This window comes from Hydractinia symbiolongicarpus, chromosome 12 (assembly GCF_029227915.1).
Source record: "Hydractinia symbiolongicarpus strain clone_291-10 chromosome 12, HSymV2.1, whole genome shotgun sequence".
Taxonomy (NCBI): domain Eukaryota; kingdom Metazoa; phylum Cnidaria; class Hydrozoa; order Anthoathecata; family Hydractiniidae; genus Hydractinia; species Hydractinia symbiolongicarpus.
Window position 1 is genome coordinate 20,964,041 of NC_079886.1, and position 24,683 is coordinate 20,988,723.

Sequence of the window (24,683 nt, forward strand, 5' to 3'; positions counted from 1 at the left end):
AGTCGTGGGTAATATTAGGCCTGATGTACAAACTAGATACCCTGGAAAAAAGGGTAAAAACTATATTCTATCTATTACTATCCTCCTGGATTTTATGGTGTACTCGCGAGTGAGACCCCAACCTCGTCCCCGGGGCCTTTGCCTTTTTGACATCGAGAACCAGTAACAATATTTTTAAGCTCCGCATATAAAATACATATTATAATAATTCAAAATTTTAGCATGCTGTAAAATAGAAACCAACCTATTCGACATTGTATTTCGTAGTTTGAAGTTTATTCTAAACACCTTTCGCACTGGTTGCGCTCGGGCTTCGGGTCCAGCGCAATGGGTTATCGGGATCCCGAGTCTGACTAGTTCACCCACAAACTATTTTTTAGCCGGTTGACCGACTACCTATTTAGGACCAGATATGGTACCAAAGCTAGAGGTTTTTTTCTTTAAATTACCGTAAAAGTCAGACGTTGGGAGAAAGCGGGAATGGTTTAATTTGAAGTCAAAACAACAACAAACCAACGTATCTGGGATCATCCTGCGCCCGCCGCTTTTTCTTTTTGTTCAATATTTTGTTATACACGTTCATTTTGACTTAACTGTTCTTAAAAGTACTTACTCTTACTCAAAACTCTTAAAGCCTGGTTTCTTGTGGAGACATGGAAAAACTGCTTTGTATATGTATATATATAACATCCTGTGCCGTGACTACAGATAGATAGATAGATGTGCATATTTTACATGGCTAGCCTCACAAATATCGAGGGATATACCCTGTCTATTATTTCCAGGAGGGGCCATGGCGTAGATGGAGAGTCGTAGAGTATTTAATGCTCATTTTGAGCTACGCAGACCCAATTAGAGCCCGCGCTCTACTAGACAACTCCCGGATACATCCAACGGCCCACACAGTGTGCCATCTTCCCAATTTCCCTCACATGGCTTGGGTTAACCCGGGGCTATGGTAACATTCACTCGCCCATGTTGAATCGCCGTCAAGAGGAATCGAACCCCGGTCTCCCGCACAGAGTACGAGAGCTATAACCACTAATCTACGGCGCCACTACAGTGAAATATCATCCTGGAGTTGATGTCACAAGCCTTTCCACAAGGACATTTATTTACAATTGAAAAACAAGACAGTGACTGAGATAAAGCACCTTTCCTACTATAGTAGTAGTATTTTTTTTTCATGTCAGATAACTGTTTATTTTACATTAAATAAATACCTACGACAAAAAAGAAATTTTTTTATTAAAATCATTTTTTTATGCAGTGGAGAGATTAGTGTTATAATAATCCAAAAGATAAGTTTTTCAGACTTGTTTTAGTTGTTGATTAGATGAATGGTAGACCAATTTAAAAATATCACAAATATTAACTGGAGAATGCATCATTAGCTAATATTTTGCAACTTTAGCATTGAATATTTTGCAAACGAATCAAAACAAGTATGAAATAATATTATTCTCATAATTAAAACAATATTTTGATTTTCGATTACTATTTTCTAAGTGGGAGGTAAGCTTTAATCATAAGAACATAGGATGCTAGGTCCTTTTCTGTGGATTTCTGGATTAATGATTGACTGATGCATTTTGATTGTAAATTAACTAACTATGTTCCAAATGGTCAATGGTTACCTCACATGTTCATATACTGTGCATGCCTATGTGGCTGTTTTTGTATGTTTAGTGGACAGGTACAAATATTTTGAATTTCCAAAAATTTCTTGTAGGAAAAATTTATTCAGGTAGCGTAAAAATTGCCTTAATAGAAAACTAAAGGATTTCTAAAAATTTAATTTTAATGTAGATTAACGTACTAATTAAAATATGGTGGATTAAACATATATTTAATTTGCCAGATAAAATAAAAAGGAATTGAAAGATAGTGGAGTGTCAAGGAAGGGAAAAGGGTAGGTTATTGTTTTTCACATTCTTTTCATTTTTGTAGTAGTAATATAATTTGTATATATATAATGTGTAACAGTGTCATGAATCGATATTCATAAAGTTTTACACTATCTTTCTAAATGTAAGGCATAGAAATTTGATTTGACAGAATTGACATGATTATAAATCGAAAGAAAAAAAGTCTGCACAATGGAGATGTTCGAACTTTCTGATTATCATGTTATATACAATTTTTAATAATTATCTATTTATTGTTTTAATTGCTTTGGGTCCCAGAATAATACCACAAATTGATAGAAACAATGTATTTTTATTGGAATGAGTAAATGCAACACGTTCAGTATGCGTAGATTATTTATGGAAAATTTTTTGGGGAATGGGTAGGTATGAAGGTGCCTCCTTCGTGCTTCGTCATATGCTCAAAATGCATATCCTGAGCGTCAGGATATGCCTCAATATATAATGCGTATCCCGAGCGTCAGGACATGCATTATAGGCGTCTTCATGCCCTGAGCGTCAGGTACATGATACAGATGAGATGCACTGAGCGTCAGATGCATCGACATGTCCTGAGCGTCAGTACATGCTAATTATGGTGTTTTCTTCCGTGGTGTATAATGATGTTTTTATTCATACCCTGAGCGTCAGGTGTATGAGAGATGCCCTGAGTGTCAGGGGCATGTTTCCCATTCACATAATGACTACTAGAGATGTCCTTAGCGTCAGGCACATGCTAATTACTGGTGTTTTTATTGAGATGCCCTGAGCATCGACATGCCCTGAGCGTCAGGTGCATGTTTCCTATTTAAGTGCTGCTGATTGAGATAGTCTGAGCGTCAGGCGCACCTCAATGAGCGTCAGAAAATATGGTGAAGACATTATACACGCCCTAAACGTCAGGTACGTTTCAACAATCACTTGTATCAACAAATTACTTGCCTAAAAGGCTGACGAAGTAGGCCCGACATAGCCCGCCAATTAAATTAGAGGCTACCTACAGACTCGTTGTTTCTACCTCTGGACTAAAACCCTGACATAACATGAGCCAAAAGAAATGACAGGGAAACTTTGCGGCAGAAGCAATTTGTCTGGTTGTGTTGTGCTGCACGCTCCCATAACAGCTGTGATACAGTTGTCTTTATTTGCTTTGGAGATGTCCATGATACTTCGATTTCGGATTCTGCTGCACCATGGTGATAAATTGAATTGATATCTCACATCCACCATTCGTAGTCGTGTTGATGACATAAAATAAAGAAAAATAGGTGAAGAAATTTAATATATAAATAAGGGTGGGAGGGTGGGTAACTGTAAACTGTAAGGTACATCTGAAGAACTTGTGCAGTGTGGGGTGTTGGGTTTTATATACAGCCATTAATAATCAAGACCTGGGTAGGGCCCAGTTCCTTTACAGGCAAGTGATACTAGTGTCTCTGGCAACCTTTAAGATCAGGTCTATAGGTAGAATCCACCCCCACGGTGCCAGGTTCTACATTATATTTTCAATGACTAAGGTAAACCTAATATATATTAACCACAATGCTAAAGAACTGTATTTCTGTCACCACAATTAACATGAGCAAAACTTGCAGTTTAGCTTCATTAAAAAAACATTGGGGTCGGTTGATATGCAAAAAATGTTAAGTAAACTTGAAACAGCAAAAACATACAAATCTATTAAATTAGCAGGTTGCTATTCGTAATATGCCATACTTGCGCATCATTTTACGAAGAAGACATTAAAATTTTGAATCTCATTTTTCATTAATTGTTTTATCATCAATTTATATATAACTGTTGCAACAAAATAACTGTTAACAAAGCATCAATGACAAACAAAGAGGTTTTCTTCTCTACAGTCTGCAAATTTTTGTGAACTAACTTCATATTTTTAATTTGAACCTGAATATTCTGCTTAAGCTCTTTTTGTGCCAATCATCAACCATAAAGACATTATTATTGAAATTACCTCTTGATGGTCATATTGGGTTGTATAGGACCTTACTGCCTTGTGTTCATGTTGGAGGAATGTTGAAGCAAATAAAAGAGGGAACTTGGAATTAACGTTATAACGATTGGTTAATTTACCATAATTCATAGCAAGATTTCGTTGGTAAGAGAAATTAGCCAGAGTTTATAATATTTTCCTAAAAAATTTAAAAAATCGTAATAAAATAGTAATAAAAAAAAGTATATATACCTAGTTTAAATATAGCATAAGTCATATTTGTCATTTTAACCTCATCTTTAATTATACACTATAATTATACACTAACCAACCCTCAATTTTAGTACTTGCTGCCTGTTTGTTTTTTCAGCAAAAATTGACTCCCACTTGTAACTCTGTAATTCTTTTTTTATCAGGGTGTTTAAATAAAATTGTGATACTTTTTTGTCAGATTGATTTTAGGCCTGTTTTGTTAGAATTAGGCTTTGTTTTTCCCTTTTTACTGTTTTATATGCACTGTATCTATTGTTTGCATTTATTATAGTTTTGTTAATTTTTACTTTTTCAATTGTAGTTTTGGCAATTTTTACATTTTTATTTTCCGTGCTCTTTGAGGAAATTGTTTCATTTCATTTTTCTATTTATTATTTTCCAATGGATTATGTTGATTTGAACCATTTTTATTTTATTATATTTTTAAAAAATAAATTAAGATAATTTTGATCTTATGTTATATGTTTTCGATTTTGTCACTTGATTATTATTATACGAATATTTATATAGGATGTAGCCACTTCAGTGTAGGAAACACTGTTATCAATGTGGGTCATGTGTTTGGAATGTAAACATTAAGTATACACTGGTATTACCTACCCAATTTCCCTCACATGGCATGGGTTGACCCGTAGCTGTGTTAAAGGCACTTGCTGTGGACCGGACCACAGACTTTGTGATTGCGAAGCGAACTCTATAACCACAAGGGCACGCACCACATCCTAAAAATCTTGCTTTTTTCCTTTCTTAAAAAGTTATGTTTGTATACTTCCATCTGTATTGTATACACTACTTAGATGCTTTAAATTTTCTCTCAATCACAAATAACCCTAGTATCACCGTAGAATGCATTTTTTTAAAAAAAAAACACCTTTGGGAGAGCTTACTTTTTTCAGGTCTTACATCTGAGTAGTTTCATTTGTTTTTTTATTAATGTTTATAATGTCAGAGTTGACAATTTAGCTTATTGTTTAGAGCAGAGTTAATGTCTATGGTGTTCTTTATTTTTGACAAGAGTATCTATATGTACAAACCTGGTTTTTTGGTCCACATACTCAGCCGTTTTATAATCTTGTACACATATATTTATATAACTTTTCATGCTTGCTATAATATCAAATTATGTCTTAATAGGTCTCCTGTGTGTTTAAGCGTATAAGTGGTACCCTCTATTTGTGTATAAGTCATCTTAATTATGTCTCTTGCAAGTTAGCCTGAACACCAAATGTCGTGCACAATGCCCTGTAACACCTAAATTAAATTCTGCTTCTCAAGGAAAAGCCCCATTCTGCAGCCGAAAAATCTCTTAGACTTCATTATTAGCAAATTGTATTATATTGCATTCAGGTTGGAAACAGTTTTTCTCTCACCTACCCTTTGTGGAAATTATTAAACCCCTTAGCCCCTTATTTTTATTTTAAATATATTTTATTACTGGAAACAATAATAATAATAATAACAAGTATTTGAATTTCTGATGATAATGACAAATTTTTAAAAATAAAGAAGAAAGATATTGCTAATCTTTGTTTAAATTTTTCAGATTGTTATTATTATTATAAAGTGCAATAAAAGTAGTTTATAAAAAAAATTAAATCGGAAATTGTGCAGTCGTAAATAATTACTTTCTTTTTAAGAAATGATTGTTTTTAAAACCTTCCCATGTAAAATTCCCTTCTGTAATTAATTAATTTTAGCCAAAAAAAAGAAATCACAGACTTGTTTTGTTAATGAAAGTACATTTCACATTCCTAGTAAATATCTAGTTTGTTTGTTTTAATTAGAGATGGATGTTTCTTTGGTTGGATCACTCTCCCAAAATGGGAATACAGAGATTAAGCGAAGAAGAAAGATACAATACCGTAAACCCAGGGTATGTATACAAATAAATACATCAGATTTAAATGAAGAATTTAGTTTTTGTAATAAAATGTTAGATAAAACTAATATACAAACATCCTAAGAAAACTTAGAAAATTTTAGGATTTGGAGAAAGGACTAAAAGAGAAAGTAAATGCAGTAAATGCAACAATGTGTAAAGTCCCAGGATTAAATCTAAGTGTGACTTTGTAGTTAGAGAGTGGCCTTGTGGAGTTTACAGGAAATAGGTTGGTAGTAACACAATTTTTTTTCAGACCAGTAGCATTGGAAACATAAGAATTGCAACTGTATTGCAGGAAGGTTAAAAGCTGATGTACAGTTATGTAAGCATGTATATAGGCAATGCAAAGGTAAAATTATCAACAACAAAGTTTTGCCAGCTTTAATGGTGTAGATGATACTTAGATATGTTGGTAGTAAAGTGGGTGTTGGAAGAGGTGTTACTTGCAGGATAGCTTGTGCTTCGAAAAAGTTAAGAGAGTTACTTTATTTGTTAACAATCAGAGTCTTGTTGGTTTTATGAGACCTGTGCTATGTTGTATGGTAATTAGGCATGGGTAGTGAAGCAAGAAGATCTTGCAGTTTAGAATGATATGAGAATAGTTAGGTGGATGTGTAACACCAGTTTGAAAGACAGGGAGAGTTTAGATAAGCTAAGAAGCAGGCTGAGTATTTGTAGCATTAGAGATGTTATCCAGATATGAAGATTTAGTTGGCTGCAAAATGGAAATGATAAGAATAGAAGAGGATAATTGAGTAAGAAAGTGTAAAGACTCCATAGTTTCTGGGACAAAGCCTAAAGATGAATTTTGATGATTATTTATGGGATAACAAATTGATGGGTTCTTTCTATAGGGTCGGCTGACACAAAAAGCATCTGGTATTCTAAACAAAAGCGTATGTAGAAAAAATTTGAGTTTGAATGAAGGTAGAGGTATTTCAAATTTATTATGTTATACTTCTGAATATTGTAGTATAAGCATTTTTATTTTCTACATACTTTTTTATTAAATTTTAACTCCCACTTAATATTTGGTATCTGTCCTAAGATTCCTTTTCTTGCGTTGGTGCTTAATGAATCTTAGACCCGTTTTTTGAGTAACAACACTAAAAAAATTAAAGGAAGCAGAAATTATACCCCTTTACTTTCTACTAATTATCTCTTTCTGGATTTAGTGGGTGAAATATTTATACTGCTATTTCTGCTCATATTTTAGGCAATCAAAGTCACTTGATAATGGTGAAAGATGTCAATTCATTTTTGACAAAAAATCGTGAGCTTGCAAAAGCATTGGGTACCTTTTTTTTCGTTTTCTGATTGTGTTCTAAATAAAAAATTACATTTCAGGAGAAAAATATTTACAAGAAGAAGGGAGGAAAAGCCTTAAAAAGAACATCTTAAGTTCACTTTTTAATTTTTACTCCTAAAAATAGTTTCTTTGAGAAAAAAACATTACGAAATAATTCTTTATTGTTAAAACTGTTTTATATTTTATTTAATTATTGACTTGTTTTCTTCAATCTTGGAGGTGCAAGCTTTAAGATAAACAATCCTGTACACTTAAACTTTCTATTGCTTTAGAGGAATCAAGATGCCAAGCTAAAGAGTTAGAAAAAGATAAGTTCACCTATCAACTTGAGTGTATTGAGATGAGAGAAAAGCTGAGTATTGTACACAATGCTGTTTTAAAGTGCACATGTTCAAAGGTAGGGTGTGTCACTTTTATTATAACAACAACAAAATCAACAACAACATCAGCATCAACAACATTCTGCTCCACAATATTTTTTACATTTCTTTAAAATCGAGAGCTGTTTTGCACTAATTTTTTGTTTATCTACAATGCTATATATCTGAGTCAAGTTTGAAAATGTGGAGATAAGAGTGCTGCTGTGAAATTGACTGCTTACAAACTGAAAGAATACATTCCACATGATAGTCAATGAGCATACATCTTTCATTATCATCGTCGTTCTCAGCTTAACATCCGTTTTCCTTGCTAGCATGGGTTGGACGGGGTATATTAATGACCCTCTTCCAATCTGATCTAGACTGTGTTAGAGCTGTTTTCACTAATTTTATTGTTTATCTACGATGCTGCAATAATAATCTAGAAACCTCATTACAATCAATTAATCATAATTTCGTTAGTATTAGTACAGATGTTGCTGTTGTTTTAATACAAGAAATATAAATCGATAATATTTTTGTTCTGTTAGTTAAAAAAATGTATTGTTTTGTGCTGTTTCTGCAGTTGCTGCTCCAAAGCTTCTGAATGGATTTTCAAATCTGGTTTCGCAAGATTTTTGAATTCTGAAAAAAAAAAAATTTATAATTTATTTACTGAATCTAAACCAGCAGCAACAATGATAAGAAATTAAAAGTTAATTAAAAATTATTACCATTAAATGTTACTTTCCTATTTGTCTGCAATTTCGAAAAATCCAGCATTTCTTCTAGTTCCTGATCTGAAATTACTTCATCATCCATATGTGATAAGACATATTTTAGTTCACCAGAGTGGATGTAGCCTTTATTATCAGTATCAAATGTCCGAAATGCTTCAATTAAATCTTTATCACTCCATGCAATTTGATCACCATTCAAAAGCATCAGATTGACAAATTCTCTGAAATCGATTTTTCCATTACCTAAAAAAGTTTGTTTTTAATGTGTGGAGTTTTTTGTTAGTGTAAATTGGCTTTGCACTTTCTCCTTTAAAAAAACAAATTTCTTCGAAGAGGCTTTTCTTCTGCTTCCAAAATTTTCCTTAGTTGAACCCACAATTTTTTGTAGTTCCATATCCCCTCCTGTAAGACAATTCTGGTTGTAAACTCATCTTCAACTGCAACAAACGTCCTGCAGGAAGAACCCAGGACAGAAGTTTTTTTATAGAATAACAAAGAATATTCTGCAATCTAATTGGTTGTTGCATTAATTATTTTGCTGATATTAATTTTTACTTTATAAAAAAATGTGTAGATAAAATAAGAAATTCACTTCGATTCAACATTCGCAATCATTTTTCAGAAAAATTTCTCCACTTAGCAGAGATTAGTTTTTTCACATGTGAAATATTTCTTTTCTGTTATACGAAACTCTTGCAACAAATTTGAGTGAGAAAAACGCCAGTTATTGGGATAGAATGCTCAACGATGTTCAACTTGTCATCACATATCTACTTGATCCCAAATGTCATTTTAATTGTCAAAAAAAGCAATAGCTATTTACCGTCAAAATCAACCTCATTGATTAAACAACACAGTTCTTTTTCTGTTGGATTCAGTCCAAGTGATCTCAACACGTGTGCAAGTTCTTTAGTTGTGATGAAGCCATTATTGTCACGATCAAATGCTGTGAATGCATCTCGAAATTCTAAAATGGCAAACCTTGTTTACAGTAACTAGCTAGCTATGTTATGTGATGTGATGTGTGATGTGTGAAATTGTAAAGCTTACCACCGATTTGCTCTTCTGTTAGCTTTTCCTAAATGAGAAAACAAAATATCAGGAATCAGTGAATTTACACCTAAAATTCCTAGATAGAGAAAATTTTAGCTGTAAGAAACTCAAGTGCTCTGGTGGAAATTTTAAACGTCTTAATGTAGAACTGGACATGGAAAGTAGGACGGGTAGAAAGAAAATCTGGATGTTGTCACAAAACTTTAAGTCAGCTTGAAAATACCGAATTTGTTGGTGACCATTATACCTATATTGCGAATGATTCCAACATTTTCATTGTTGTATTAAATTTTACTGAAGTTTACTAGAAGATTATCTTAAACTCTTTAAAAAAAACATTCTCTGTTTTTAATTTATTATATGATGTATCCTTTGCTTTTGCAACAAGCTCACTGACTGCAACACACAATTTGACGTAAATCTTTGTACTCTACAGTACATTATAGGCAGGACGAAAAAGTACATAAAAAACAATTTGTTTGGGATGGGGGGACGTGGATATTTATGGTTGCTCTGTTCAGTTGAATGACATATCACTGCAATATAGCTTTGGTCTTTTCTTCTTTCTCAGACTTCTTGCATTCCTAATGTGTTGTGATTCATTGGAAAGGTTTTGATTCCACTTCTTTCATTGCCTTTGCAATGTCAACATTTATTTGTGATAGTAATATCTCAAAAGATTGACCTCTGTTGAAGCCAGATTGTGTTTTAGAGTGAAATTAAATATTTAATTAGAACCAAGTGTGCGTTGGAATTTTTGAAAGATTTCCATAATTTTAACAGATCTTTTTGAAGCTACATACATTAATCCAAATGTTTTTTTAAATAACTTTTTTTTTGTTTTATTTTCTACATTTTTTTCTCTTAACATTTTTTAAAATAACGAGCTTAATTGTCGAAACGAGCTTAAATACCAACCTGTTCATCCTCCGTTAGTAACTTCATGTACTCGCGTGGTTGGAATATCATCGTAGCACTTCTCTTCTTCATCGATATGGCGACTGCGGTATACGCAGTTATAAATATAGCATTAAATTCCTATCTCCCAGTGAGACTCTAAAGAAATATTTTTGAGGAGGTGTTAGCATATTTTATCAGCCATCAAAATGTTTTTACCTCTGCATGTATTGTTCATTTTTTGAAGTTCTTATCGATGGGACGCAACAAAAAACTGAACGTATTCGTTATTACTTATTTATATGCTCTTTCAAAATTTATTTTATATGTTATGTGAATGCATTTGAAAAAATATATTTCGTTAAAAATGATTTGTGTTTCTTCAAAAAAAAGTTTGGAATGTTCAACATTAAGAAGAGAAGCTCCCCTGCGAATCAACTTTAATAGAAAATTCAGTAAATTAAATTTTTTTAATAATAGAACTGTTGCGTTTTATGAGAATCCTACTTATATGATTCATGTTATGAGGGCACAAATTTTGATTGGCTATATCTTAAGAATCGTGGTTTATTTATAAGACTAAGCAAGGCCTTTACTCATCTTTTTACTTTATGTATAATAAATATACCAAATACTTTTTTCACTCATTACTTTAAAACTAACCTGACTCTCATTCAACCTCCATTTTGGTTGTGGGGCGCAGTCGTATACCGTATTTCTCCAATAAACGCCCCCACTCTTTTTAACGCCCCTCTCTAAGCTAACGCTTTGTTAATTATTGTTTGTTTTCTTTTAATTACCATATTCGCAAATGAACTAAACAAGAACCTCATTCGGGCGTTGAAGATGCCAATATTGAAGATAATTTAATTGACTTGGATGAAGAAGGAGATAACCCTGTAAATATTAAGGATATATAAAAAATATCTCGCATATCGAAAAAATATTTTTTGTAAATAAACGCCCCTCTCTTATTAACGTTCCTCTCTAAAAAACGCTCCCCTGAAAATCTTAAAAATTTTATACACGCCTAGGGCGCTTATGAAAGTTAGGGCGTAGGGTGTAGGGTGTTTATTGGAGAAAATATGGTAGTCTAATAAAGGAATCCATATTTCTATCCATCCTACAATATTTCTATGTATTAAAATACTTTTTATTAGAGACATTCATACAATAAGACAACTAAGTTCCGGTTCATCCCACTAAAAAAAGAAATTTTACCAAATATATATCGATATTATTAAAAAAAAAATAGATATTTTTATTACGTTTTCTAAGATTGATTCTAGAGAGTCACGAGATTTTATCACGAGAAGAAGTTTTCGCCAACTACACTTTTATCTTAAAAACATAATGGCACCCAATTGCTAAGTGTACACTTCAGCCATGTTTAACTTTTGAATTATCAATTTTTTATTTTTTCTCCAGGCAGGTATAATTATCTTTTTATAACTGTTAATATATGTAGGTCTTATTGATGTGCAACTAACTGAAAAACGGGAAGTTAGGAATTCGAGTTAGAGACATTCGGGTCATTGAGCATTTTTGGGGAAAGTCAGAGCAAATAAATTTTGTAGCGAGATAAATTCGCATAATGTGTTTTGACACAAAACCTGTCCATCAGCAGTCATGTGACACAAAACCTGTCCATCAGCAGTCATGTGACACAAAACCTGTCCATCAGCAGACATGATGTTAAAACCTTTTTCAAATCGCAGTATAGCTGTTCAGTTTTTATCTTTTTCAGGATAACGTTTCGTCAGCTGATTCTCTCGACATGCTTGCCAACATGAAAGATACAATGCAAAAAAGTATGTCTTATCTGAACGATTATATGGATGCGTTAGTAGCCGATAAAGTATCGAAATATTCGGCAGACGAAGATTCAAAGCTGTCACTGATTCAAAGAACTAATACATCCACTGAAGTGGGATCACAAACTGTTGTGTGTTCAATAGAGCATGTACCAGCACGAGTTGTAATGAAAAATAAGAAGTTACAAGTACGGATGGATAAAAACGATATTACATCGTGTAATCGAAAACATATCGATGATGAAATCGAAGAATCGAAAGAATATTTTGATAAATCTACACAATGTGGGAATGAAATAAAAAGACATAGTTGTGAACACAAAAGTGTTCAATGTTCTTCACAAACAACAATAAAGAGCTACACAAACAAAAACAATAGGCAACCATTAATGGTACTAAAAGACATTAACCAAACCAACACTCACCAACCAAAATCGATCATGAAAAAAGTAAGTTGACTTTTATATTTATTTATTTATTTATTTTTATATTGATTCGTCATTTATTACTAATATATATTTGTGAATGTGAATTAAATTTGATTCATTTAAATGTCAAAAGAATAAAAAGTCGATACCACTACAGTTGCTTTTGTGAGAAAGACTTCAAAAGTTCAAATAAACACCCAGGGCATATAAACAGTTATGTCGAAGCGAAATTTCAATACACAGGTTTCTACTTAAAAATATTTTTGGCTAGATCATTGGATATCGTTTTGACAGGACGTAAACAGTGTATCTGAAAAAAGAAATGCACGGAAGATTTTAATTTTTTTTCCCCTATTCCCCTACAGGCTAGCTAAGCGTGGTTTAATTTTACCATATCTCAATGCTGATGAAGATTTAATCAATTATTTTTGTCCATCCTGGAAAGAAGTTCTGATGCTTTAACGTAATAAAATTTTGCTGCTAAAACTTTAAGCGAATTGACTTTTTATTCAGGACATTTAATTCCCGCGAAAAGGTTTTCGGTTGCTTAGAAAAAAACCCACTCAATTTCTAAAATTTTCCAGCTCTTGTTAATTCTGCGAATTCGACCAAAACCGTATCATCTATTTATTGTTGTGCTTTAAGTTAAAAAATATTTAATCAAGTGAAGGCTCAACTAATTTGTTATTTAGGAATGAAATCTTTCAATATTTAGTAATTCAACATCTTAATTTATCCAGTCTTTTTTTATATATGTTTAAATGTTTCTTGTCCGAAACGTTATGTTGTTTCCGTGCACTGTCATTGTCATCATCATTCTTAGTTTAACGTCCGTTTTCCATCCTAGTTGGGTGGGTTTATTAATGACCTTCTTCCAATTTAATCTAGACTGTGTTTGTAGTGTTAGTTATGAACTAAAAGTCTTTATGCGCCTCTAGACTTTGTCCTAGGGAATACATTTACTTCTACTAATTGCACGCCTCCAACCTCAACAAGGGCTTCAACCAAATCAACCTTTTGACCTCTATGACATCTCTATTGCTATAAATACCTAATTGTTTTCATTGCTGAAAAAGTGCAGTTTGTCTGATGCCTTTTTAACACCAAAGCAGTTTACCCCCTTCGCCCTAATAATATTTGTCAAGTGTAGTGAATGTGCAGGAAAGGTGGTTGCAGACATAGGTCTATTTGTTTAGAAATCACATACACTTTCACACAAGACGCATCTCAAAAGCAGATCAGGAAGATTACCAACAATGAAAATATATGAAGACAGTCCTAACGATGATAAAGAAAACAAAAGAGTTTATTCAAGTTTTTCTCATGGTAAGTGTGAATCACCAGACAAACATTTGCTACCCCTTCCCAGTATGTGCATTCTTTAATATGATATAAAGGTAGATTTAATTTGAAACCCGTAGAAACATAACGGAATAAAGGAGGCAAACAATTCTAATATTGTTTTTGTTGTGTTACTGTCGAACGGATGAATATTAAGTGTGTATGTTTTTCTTTAATTTAATTCATATTTTTAGAAAATAGATTATCCAAAAAAGTCACCATCCATAGTCCTGCTGAAGTGCGTATCTTTGATGAAACGATAGAACATGCTGATGGTCGATTGAGACAACGAAGAAGTACTTGTTATAAAGAACCTTCTATAAACAGGTTAGTTAGTTAGTTAGTTATCTCGATGAAATGTTTGCAAATTGACGTTTTTTTGTAGAAATTGTATTTTTCTTGATTTCATGAAGTGTCAAATTTAAATGACAATTTGTAAGCGAAAGTTGTAGGCTACCAAATTGATGTTTCGTGTTCTTGTTCTGTAAACATTTCAAGACACCAATAATTGTGATTCGTGTTAAATAAGAATTGTATTTGCAAAAATAAAAATGTTTTTATTAACGTACGCTATACAGGATTGTTATTTTATCGTTTCTTATTAGAAAACTGAGCAGAGGTGATCCGACTGTTGACACAAGATTTTACACCTCTCCCCACCAATCTTACAAAAGTAAGATAAATTTTGGGTTTTTTAAATTTGTTTGACATTTTTATATTATGAAATTAATCTTAACCGTTTTAAAAATTACTAAATGTATACTCTGTTATCTGATGTTTACATTTTTACTTGAAATTCCACGTGACCATCACAGGGAGAACATAGAGAAATAACCAGATTTAATGCTGTTATGTCTTTTTTGAATTCATTGTTTCTACAATCATCTTTAAATTTCATAATTGTCATACAAAACTTACATAGCCTAATATGCAATCTGCCGAAATAACTGTTTTGCTGTTGTTTAGGGAAAAGGTCGAAAAGAAGTCGAAATAAAAAACCCAACATGGTATGAATATTTCTCAAAACAATCGAGCTACGTTTCTACTTTCACAAATATGCAGTAAATATGCCCCAACTTTAATCTGCTATTTTAAACAACTTCTTCGACTCTTTAGTCTACTTTTTGTCGAACTAAACTGTCATTTCTTTGCCAATCTCTGACTACAGTGTATTCCATGTTTCGCTACAATGTCTGCAACATTCAAACGTTTTACAATTCTTATTCTGTAACTGTTTCTCTTTAGAACAAGTCGATTGCACTAGAAGATATTATCAGCATGGTCGAAGAAAGTTTTTTAGCGAGTGGTGGAGGAACAGTATTGCTAAAAAGATAAAATATAAAAATAGGAGACCTCTATGAGGTTTGCGTCGAATTCTATTTAATTTTTTTAGTTATTTTTTTGTGAACAAGTATCGTAAAACTACTCAAAAATAGATCACTTTCCTGCTTCTTAAGTAGAGAAAGAAAATTGGGGATGTACTTCTGATCATTTAAGGAACTTTATGCGCAATAAATACAAACTATAATAATAACTTTATAATAAACCTTTTATTGCTACCAGAAAGTTTTTGGGTGTTATTACTAAAGGATGCACCAATCAAAAAACCACAGTTTATATCCTGATATGTATATAAAATTGTTAGTTGTTGCTATATTTTTATCCCATCCCGTTCAAATTATCCACATTTTTTTTCCTGTATAAAATAAAAATTATATCTGGACTCTCCACCCTCCACCCTTAACCCAACACCCAACAATTTCTGAATCTCCCTCCCATCCTATAACATTTCCCGCTTCTAATGTTTAGGCCCGACAAACCGGATTCCTCCCAACTCCTTCTACTTGTTGGATTTTGTTATTTAGTTGAAATGATATTAATTTGTATCTATGAATGAAAATTGTTTAAATTGTATAAATATGAGGAATTTGTTTTGAATTTAATGTAAAAATCTTAAGTTATTGAATTTTGTGTTTTGTATAAGTTGGTAATGGAATAAATCGAATTTACGTATATTCTTGTTGTTGATGATAAACGATTGAATACCAGACCTGTTGCCGACAGCAACAAAAAGATCCCATGGAATTCCATCCGACTGACTGGCTATTCTTCTCCTTCCACTGTAGCTTTGTCAAAGTAGCCGATATGCATCGCTTCCTTCTGATTTGCTTGCCTGAAACACAAGACGGTTTAATTTTAACCTTGCTCCAACTTACACCATGTGTTTTATAAACTTTTGGTTACAAAGTCAACATGATTACTACAACACTATTTCTATTTCTTATTTATTTTTATTTTTTCTATATATATATAAAAAATATTTTTTTGCTATAATACAATTTACTGGTTTCTAAGAAAATAACAAGAAGCCCTGGGGGCTCTAAGAATTTCCGAGCGCTACCAAAATATTTGATGAAAACCTGCTAATTCGTTGTGTCATTGTGCCAAACATTCGAAGGGGTTTGGTGCATGAACCTCTGAAGATAAAGCCCATCAGTGACATTATATCTTAGAACAAACGCAAACAAAACGAAACGTGTCATAATAAACTCACATTTTAAAAGAAATTGCTAACAAAAAATACAGCCTATCATTCATGGTTGAAAGTCTTGCGATTGAAACGTTGATGGTCTTAAACGGCATTAGTTGACAAAAAATCAAAATTTTGATGTGACCATCATTTTCAGCATACTTTTTTTATTAACTGTGTCAATTTTTGTCGAAAATAAAGCAGTTTTAATTTTTGGATAAATTTTGGCCTGAAATGACATTTAGGTGACAAAAACCAAACTTTTGTACCATCATCATTTTCAGCATACTTTATTTGTTAACTGTGCCAGATTTAGCCGAAAATGAAGTGGTTTTAATTTTTGGACCAATTTTAGCCTAAAATAGCATTTAGGTGACAAAAATCAAAATTTTGATGTCACCATTATGTTCAGCATACTTTTTTTGTTAACTTTGCCAATTTTTGTTGAAAATGAAGTAGTTTTAATTTTTGGACCAATTTTGGCCTAAAATGACATTTAGGTAACAAGAAATCAAAATTTTGATGTCACCATCATGTTTAGCATACTTTATTTGTTTACTGTGCCAAATTTTGTTAAAAATAAAGTAGTTTTAATTTTTGGACCAATTTTGGCCTGAAATGACATTTAGGTAAGAAGAAATCAAAATTTTGATGTCACCATCATGTTCAGCATACTTTTTTTGTTAATTGTGCCAAAATTTGTCAAAAATAAAGTAGTTTTAATTTTAAGGCCAATTTTGGCCTAAAATGACATTTAGGTAACAAGAAATCAAAATTTTGATGTCACCATCATGTTTAGCATACTTTATTTGTTTACTGTGCCAAATTTTGTTAAAAATAAAGTAGTTTTAATTTTTGGACCAATTTTGGCCTGAAATGACATTTAGGTAAGAAGAAATCAAAATTTTGATGTCACCATCATGTTCAGCATACTTTTTTTGTTAATTGTGCCAAAATTTGTCAAAAATAAAGTAGTTTTAATTTTAAGACCAATTTTGGCCTAAAATAACATTTAGGTAACAAGAAATCAAAATTTTGATGTCACCATCATGTTCAGCATACTTTATTTGTTTACTGTGCCAAATTTTGTTGAAAATAAAGTAGTTCTTATTTTTGGACCAATTTTGGCCTGAAATGACATTTAGGTAAGAAGAAATCAAAATTTTGATGTCACCATCATGTTCAGCATACTTTTTTTGTTAATTGTGCCAAAATTTGTCAAAAATAAAGTAGTTTTAATTTTAAGACCAATTTTGGCCTAAAATAACATTTAGGTAAAAAGAAATCAAAATTTTGATGTCACCATTATGTTCAGCATACTTTTTTTGTTAACTGTGTCAAATTTTGTCGAAAACAAATACCAATTTTGGCCTGAAGCATCAATACTAGACTTCTCAGTAGTTAAGGAGCTTGAGTACGAAGTTTACATCTGTGACGGACCAACGTGAAATCCCAGGGTCGATTTTTTCTCAAAAAATGCTCCGAAAGAAAAAACGACGGTTTTAAAGAATTTCCTACGCCTTCGGGCGCGGAAATTCAAATAATTATATGACATTGCTATTTTTGTCCAGCAGCATGTCCTTGTTCTTGTCGTTGTTGTCGTTTTTGCCGTTGTTGTTGTCGTTATTGTTGCTGTCGTTGCCGTTGTCGTCGTTTTTGTTGTTGTCGTTGTTGTTGTCGTTATTGTTGCTGTCGTTGCCGTTGTCGTCGTTATTTTTGTTGTCGTTTTTGTTGTTGTCGTTGTCGTTTTTGTGGGTTTTGCTGTTATTTTGTTATTGTTGTTGTCGTTGTTGTTGTCGTTATTGTTGCTGTCGTTGCCGTTGTCGTCGTTATTGTTGTCGTTTTCGTCGTCATTATTGTTGTCGTTGCTGCTGTTGTTGTATAGGGCTCAACAGTAATAAAAACAGTAATAAAATGCATTATTTTATCAAAATAAAAATATGAGTTCGCACATATATAACTTGACTATTCTTTTTTCATGTTTCAACTAGATGTTTATAGGAGACTTCCAATTGCTGACAGAATGAGCTTGTCGAACAAAGCAAATTCAAAGTTACTTTCATATGTTAGTAATAATCAAAAAAGAAACTAGAATAAGTATCTATATAATTTGTCACTAGTTTTCTAAAGCTCAAGCATAATTCGTGTTCTTTTTACATGGGAGATGTGCTTTGGTATCTAATCGGAATTTATTAACTCTACTTCCACCGTGAGTCAAAACGAGCATTCTTTGACTTCCGTTTGATGTGATGATCTCTTTTTGAACAAATGGCGTTTGATTGGATTGGCTCGATTTTTTATCAATGGATGGACACGGAGATACACTCCAAATGGATGGAGGTCTGGAACCTAGTGATAGGCAAGGATTTTGGTTATGTGTTTTGATTTTTATAGCAGGTGATTCTTACGACAATATTTGACAAGTCAATGTTGCTTTAGTTGCCATATTGTCCACATGCTTAAACCAACATTTGCTACGAAAGCTTAACAATTAAGTTAATTACACAATCAGTGATGGCCTTACCTAAAACTTACCCAAAAATGTTGTAAATAAAACATCAAATAAATTTTTTGACACCCATCTCCACCCACCCAGTTGAGTACTTACTTTGTTTGATATAACCTTCATCTGCCAATCTCTTCCAATCGTTCACAGGCGATACATTTCGAGACAAATATTGTATCTTATTAATTTTCGGCAATTTTGGAATACTTGTGCATCGTTCCTTAAACGCTTTCTTTACACCGCTTCCAAATTCGACTATATTATCGACCAATTGTTCGCGAAAATATCGCCAACTATTTTGACGTTTAAAGATTTCGTACAGTTCTTCGTCTGTTGGATAAGAACGCATCATGTTTTTAATTTTACTTATTGTGGTATCGTCAGCGTTCGTTCTTAGAACTGATTTTGGTATTCGAATGACCTCGCAACCAGAACTGACCAGAATGAATTTTCTTTTGCTATCTTCACCTTGTTCATCTTCATGCAGTAGGTAATTTAATCCCTGGAAACATTTTGTGCAAGTGTTTATTCTAACTTGCGTTAATCAATGCGGGATAACTTATCAGGCGAAATTTTGCTCGGATAAATTATTTTTATGGAAAAACTATTCACCAACCGAACTGTTAATTTTTCTCAATTTTAAGCTTTTTGTTATCGTTTTTTTCAGGCCAATTTCTATATAGACAGTAAAAACACTTTCAAGGGAGAATTCTTAAATAATTCGTCAGATAAAATTATTTGTCAGACAAAATTTACGCCACTTTATTTTGTCCGATAGAGTTAATAAATTTTACATAACAAGCATCGCCTTAGTCTAGCATGATAAATAACAGAGGATTGGATAAAATTCACTGATGCTTGTTCACTGAAGTGCACAAATTTTACTTACGAATATCTGTCCTTGTGTTAATATGTCAATCTTTAGAAACGCTCCTAAACCTAAATTTGTTGTGCAGCACATATCATGCACAGCCTTCCAGCTTGTTCTCTTGTCATCCTGACTAACCCTCGTCGACGTTATACGCCTCCCATCTCTGCGATGTGGTGTGGAACTTGATGGGTGGTTTTCATTGTGTTTACCTAAAGTTGTGTTGGAACTTTTCATACTTGCTGTCCGGGAGGTGCAAGAAGAACGATTGTTGTTAAAATGCACCTTCGCAGAAGAGTTGAGTGATGACTGACTTGTTTCTTTGTTCAGTTTTTGCTTCATTGAGGTGTTATACACTGGTAAACTTGTTTTCGACAGCTTGCTTCCTGACCTGAATGAGCATGCTGTTGATTCAGAGTAACCCGTGGTTGTGGTGAGTGTTTCTAATCGTGGACTGATCATGTTCCAATCATCTAACACGGTTAAATCCAACAGACGCAATACATCACATTGTCCCTGTAATTTATCAAAAACTAAATTATTATTTTCGTGCGAATTGTGTTCTCGTTCACTTTTGTTGCTTTGGCAAAATCAAACAGATTTGCAGATCGTTAAGATAGGCGTAAGCTTAAAGTTTATGTCTGATTTGTTGCGGTAGAAATGTTCGGCATTTCGTAAACATTGTAAAAGACGTCAATAAAGCCTACATAGATATATGCACAGCGGTGGAGGGTTCAGTTTGTTAGTTGGAACTATTAAAATTTCATTCTGCATTAGCATCAAGATTTTTAGAATTTTTTTTCACAAGAAATTTGATCAAAATTCCTTTTTAAGTTGTACCTTTGAGATGATGTAGATATATTCAGATGCAGTTGAATTATTGTCGACAACTCGATCAGATAAAAATTCAATGTTACGTGCTCCCGCGGCAACCTCTTTCAAAATGTTTTCTTTCCAAGATTTGAAAATATCAAGAGAACTGAAATAAAATATGATTGTCGTAGTGAGGCGTGCGAATCCTCGATTTTGTCTCATATTTAGAAAGAAGTCCGAGCCTTTTCAGCTGAACTTAATGGTGCTGCTCAGATTAGTTTCTTATCAAAATAAATGCACCATCAGAAAAAAAATAATCAAATATTTTTCGGATCAGCAAATTTGAAAGTAAAAAAATTTCATGAATTCTGTAAATTTTAGTCCAATTAAAAAAATTAGGTACCTTGAATGCTCGAGTTTTTACCTTATTTCGAACTCAGGAAGAAATGAATAAGAAGCAATCCGCACCTCATGAAATTATAACGAAAAATCATTTCCTCTTGTGCGCATTTCTCTACACCCAGGGCGTAAAATTCATCTTTATCGATCACTAGAAATTCAGTTGTCTGGAAGCAAACAACGGTGGCTGTTCGCACTGATCTTTGAACTAACGCTACTTCCTGTAAAATAAAAAAAACGCCTGACTGTAAACTCTAACTAAATTACTTGATAATAACCCAACATTTCCCTGCTACTTATACCCTTACAAAGTAACTTTTAAAATTAACTAATATTTTGTTTAAAAAATAAATAATTTACCAACCCCAAACGAATCTCCTTTTTTCAAAACGTTAGCTGGTTTTTCTTCGTTTTCAAATGCCATGTCTTCGTCGTCGTCAATAACAACTCCGACAAGGCCGGAGAATATGACATAAAAACTCATACCGACGTGATTTTTCCGGACTATAACACGACGCCGTCCAAACCTGGAAGAAAGTAATGACGTGGGCTACTAAAGATTATACGTTTTGTTTTTTATAAGTAACAAAATTTGTTTATCCAACCATTTTGTAAATTTATTTAGTAAAACCTCCAAATATAAGTCCACACCTGAGTAGCTCCCCTTTGTATAACCCCATTAAAAATCTCATTAATAACATTTTCAATATAGAAGCTTTCCGTGTATTGGCCCATTTCAAGGGAAAATTAAAACATCAAGCGGAATTTGAAACTCACCAAAGAGTTGTTAAAAGATATGATTTGGAGCCAACAATATTTTGCGTAGGTGCAAATTTGATACTGAGTTTTTTGTTATAACTACTAATAACTACTAACTAACTACTACTATTAATCTAACGCTTAAAACAGTTAGCTTTTTGTACCATGTAATATGTTTTCTGATTATTTTTCATGTTTAAACCTACTATAAGTTTTGGAACTTGTATAAACCCGGGGTGAGGTTTACGTAATGGTTGCAGTGTAGAAATTTTATAGAAGTTTATGTTTTGAAGGTGCCTTGTTTTCAGATCTGTTTTTGACACCACCTTTACTTTCAGATCTGTTTTTGACACGACCTTTACTTTCTGATCTGTTTTTGACACCGCCTTTACCTTCAGATCTGTTTTTGACACCGCCTTTACTTTTAGATCTGTTTTTCTTTGTGATGTGTGTCTTAGGGAATCAGACCATAAAGCTCACCTTTCGTATCTCACTATTCTAGCGAGTAAAAGTAACATTTTTCTTGAATATTTTCGAAAATCTTTTAGTTGTCTCATTAAATTTGCCATGTTTTGTACCTCTGTGACTGTTCTTTGTTCGGGAGGTAGAGCACATGTTTTACGACACCATTTTGGTACAGCAAACTATAAATAAACCATACATCATACATACTTTGTTTGTCCCACTGTTTGTAATAGAAAATAATGGGTAATTTTGTTTTGTGATTCGGCGTACAAGGTCAGTGTCTTTATCCATATAAAACACTCCTAAAACAATTTCTGCGCGAATCTATTCGCGAGTATTAATCTTCGCTAATTTAGCTAAAAATTCACAATATGTACTTATACAAAATAATTCAACAACTTACGCTATGGATTTTACCTGGTATTGATTTTTAAATTCGTCAGGATTAAAAAGCAAATCTTTCTGTTCGCCCGAACCAACCACCGAGTCTTTTAATTGCATGGCACCTGAACATGCTTTTACATGACCTCCCCTTTCCATGGCGTATTCTCTCATTTTTCGAAATACTCTTCGGAGAAGACATACCTAATTTTATAAATATAGTTAACTATGAGTTCATATGTGTAGCATCCTTGTCCCCAGGGTTTGTTGGCTGATGTCAAAGTCACTAGCGCTAACTTAATGGCTAACTTCGCCGCCGGCCTTGATGTCAAAAAGGCAAGAACCCCTGGGAAGGAGGTTGCATAGGTAGCAGACTCTTTTGCTAAAATTTATTTAATATTACTTGTGCAGTACCAAATAAGCAAAATACTTTGCTCATTTTAATAAATTAATAAATGCGGGATACTAAAACCCGTATTAAAATAAACGCCCCTTCTAAATAATCACCCCTGTGCGAATAAACATCCAGGATAAAATTCTTTAATAAACGACCAGGGGGTCATTTGCGGTATTCAGATCATCGCCTATATTACATTTTTAGGTTAATACTAGCTAGAACATTCGGCTAGCTTTTCATTCAATCTGATCTCGTTTTCTCGAAAGAAGCGTAGCTAATAAGAGAATTTAGTATTTTGTCATATGAAACATGATGCATGAAAACACTTTGAAATAAATTATACTTTAATATAAAAATTAACGTAAACAACTTACTCTGTATGCAATGGCTTTAAATGCTTCTATGCCTCGAATCTAAGAAGAGCAACAAAATAACGCCTTATTTGTTCTCCAGATAAACCTTTAATTATTTTTTTTAGACTCGGAAAGGACCAATCCAATTCTTAGAGGGATAAAACTGGATCTAATATTTTGTATTTACTAGGTTCTTATATATTTTAAAAATAAAAATTTAGGTAGTCAAATCTACCTTTTGTGTTTGTTCATTTTCTAATATTCCTTTATAATTCAATGAAGTATCTTTTTGATTTGTGTTCTTCCGCCATCTTACCCTCCTTCTAATCTGTTCATCAAGAGAACTAGCCGCTTTAGCTCTCCATGTCTCAGTGCAATACACAAACATATTCTTATTCGCTTCTTCGTTCCGCTTTAAACGTTCTAGCAGCGTGGAATTGCCTGGCCTAATAAAAGCACTGCAAGCCATACGTAAAAATTTTTCTTCTTTTTCTTTTACTAAAGCCATCTTTGGTAGACAAACAAAACAACTATGAAAGACTCAGTGTCTTTTGTACAAACTTGAGTCAGCTCCGTTCAGAATGCCGGGACATTTATAAAAAAATACTTTTTTTAAAGTTTTGCTCGTTTTGTAACTTTCAATGTCATGTTTTCACAACCGACATTGCAGAGACTTCGTTTATTTATTTTTGTTCGTATAACTTTCTGTTATCACTTTTAAAGTTCACAATTTTTTTACATACCACAGTTGCTATGTAATTTTAATTTATTTCTGATTTCATGGGTTAAGTTTTTTTTATTGTAATAGTTGCTTTGTTTTGTTAAGTGAACCCTTTTTGGTCAACTTTTTCTAATCTCCCATCTAAAGTTGGAACGCCAACTACCCTAAACCGAAAACAAATTAGCTCACATTCACCGGTGGCCAATCCCTTATGTTTTTAGCAGCAAAATTCCGTCGTGAATCGATAGAGTCGTCGTGAATCGATAGAGTCGTCGTGAATGGATAGAGTCGTCGTAATTCGATAGAATGAGCGATAAAATTTTAAGATGAAAAGTAACTTTTTCTAACATTTCTAACACATTGAATTATATCGTATAGCAATGTACAATAACGGACATAATATTTTTGCAAAAGTCTGTTTTTGACTATTTTCCGAAATGGCAAAACGGCATCACTTGGCCGGCAGACAAAAGGCTAAAAAGTATTACTTTGAGGTGTAGGACCAACGCCAATAATGCGCTAGCTGCACTATCTAAA

The 24,683-nt window shown here is 33.0% G+C and overlaps 3 protein-coding genes across 4 annotated transcripts; 1 reads left to right on the forward strand and 2 right to left on the reverse strand.

The window, feature by feature from the left end:
- The first annotated feature begins 63 nt into the window (after positions 1 to 63).
- LOC130622181 (uncharacterized) lies at positions 64 to 15,967 on the forward strand. Of its 2 annotated transcripts, none has more exons than XM_057437613.1 (11): positions 64 to 1,912; positions 5,916 to 6,004; positions 6,868 to 6,946; positions 7,230 to 7,307; positions 7,595 to 7,719; positions 12,119 to 12,634; positions 13,810 to 13,939; positions 14,149 to 14,281; positions 14,560 to 14,627; positions 14,921 to 14,961; positions 15,200 to 15,967. In XM_057437613.1, exons 2-11 carry the CDS (start codon positions 5,918 to 5,920, stop codon positions 15,287 to 15,289), a joined length of 1,347 nt encoding a protein of 448 aa, XP_057293596.1. In that variant the 5' UTR covers positions 64 to 1,912; positions 5,916 to 5,917; the 3' UTR covers positions 15,290 to 15,967. The 2 variants fall into 2 exon arrangements, with proteins under 2 accessions (XP_057293596.1, XP_057293597.1); XM_057437614.1 differs by having other exon boundaries at positions 69 to 1,912; positions 6,868 to 6,940.
- LOC130622188 (calmodulin-alpha-like) lies at positions 7,768 to 10,609 on the reverse strand. Its single transcript, XM_057437621.1, has 5 exons — positions 10,393 to 10,609; positions 9,472 to 9,499; positions 9,245 to 9,388; positions 8,416 to 8,664; positions 7,768 to 8,326 (listed from the first exon to the last, which is right to left on the reverse strand). Exons 1-5 carry the CDS (start codon positions 10,462 to 10,464, stop codon positions 8,229 to 8,231), a joined length of 591 nt encoding a protein of 196 aa, XP_057293604.1. The 5' UTR covers positions 10,465 to 10,609; the 3' UTR covers positions 7,768 to 8,228.
- A 2,336-nt stretch (positions 15,968 to 18,303) lies between the features above and the next one.
- LOC130622176 (cyclic nucleotide-binding domain-containing protein 2-like) lies at positions 18,304 to 24,408 on the reverse strand. The gene is made up of 10 exons (XM_057437609.1): positions 23,661 to 24,408; positions 23,447 to 23,485; positions 22,712 to 22,879; positions 22,310 to 22,473; positions 21,435 to 21,597; positions 21,140 to 21,291; positions 20,699 to 20,837; positions 19,880 to 20,374; positions 19,093 to 19,492; positions 18,304 to 18,833 (listed from the first exon to the last, which is right to left on the reverse strand). Exons 1-10 carry the CDS (start codon positions 23,931 to 23,933, stop codon positions 18,616 to 18,618), a joined length of 2,211 nt encoding a protein of 736 aa, XP_057293592.1. The 5' UTR covers positions 23,934 to 24,408; the 3' UTR covers positions 18,304 to 18,615.
- Positions 24,409 to 24,683: the final 275 nt, after the last annotated feature.

Excerpts from the sequence above, each read along its gene's own strand:
- LOC130622181 (XM_057437613.1), top strand. The coding sequence starts at position 5,918 with ATGGATGTTTCTTTGGTTGGATCACTCTCCCAAAATGGGAATACAGAG. Across the intron at positions 6,005-6,867 it reads TACAATACCGTAAACCCAGG|GGTCGGCTGACACAAAAAGC; the intron begins GTATGTATACAA and ends TTCTTTCTATAG. Across the intron at positions 14,628-14,920 it reads TCCCCACCAATCTTACAAAA|GGAAAAGGTCGAAAAGAAGT; the intron begins GTAAGATAAATT and ends GCTGTTGTTTAG.
- LOC130622176 (XM_057437609.1), bottom strand. The coding sequence starts at position 23,933 with ATGGCTTTAGTAAAAGAAAAAGAAGAAAAATTTTTACGTATGGCTTGC. Across the intron at positions 20,838-21,139 it reads TTTCGTTATAATTTCATGAG|TTCTCTTGATATTTTCAAAT; the intron begins GTGCGGATTGCT and ends ATTTTATTTCAG. Across the intron at positions 20,375-20,698 it reads ATATCTACATCATCTCAAAG|GGACAATGTGATGTATTGCG; the intron begins GTACAACTTAAA and ends GATAAATTACAG.
- LOC130622188 (XM_057437621.1), bottom strand. The coding sequence starts at position 10,464 with ATGAAGAAGAGAAGTGCTACGATGATATTCCAACCACGCGAGTACATG. Across the intron at positions 9,500-10,392 it reads TACTAACGGAGGATGAACAG|GAAAAGCTAACAGAAGAGCA; the intron begins GTTGGTATTTAA and ends TTTCTCATTTAG. Across the intron at positions 8,665-9,244 it reads CAATGAGGTTGATTTTGACG|GTAATGGAAAAATCGATTTC; the intron begins GTAAATAGCTAT and ends AAACTTTTTTAG.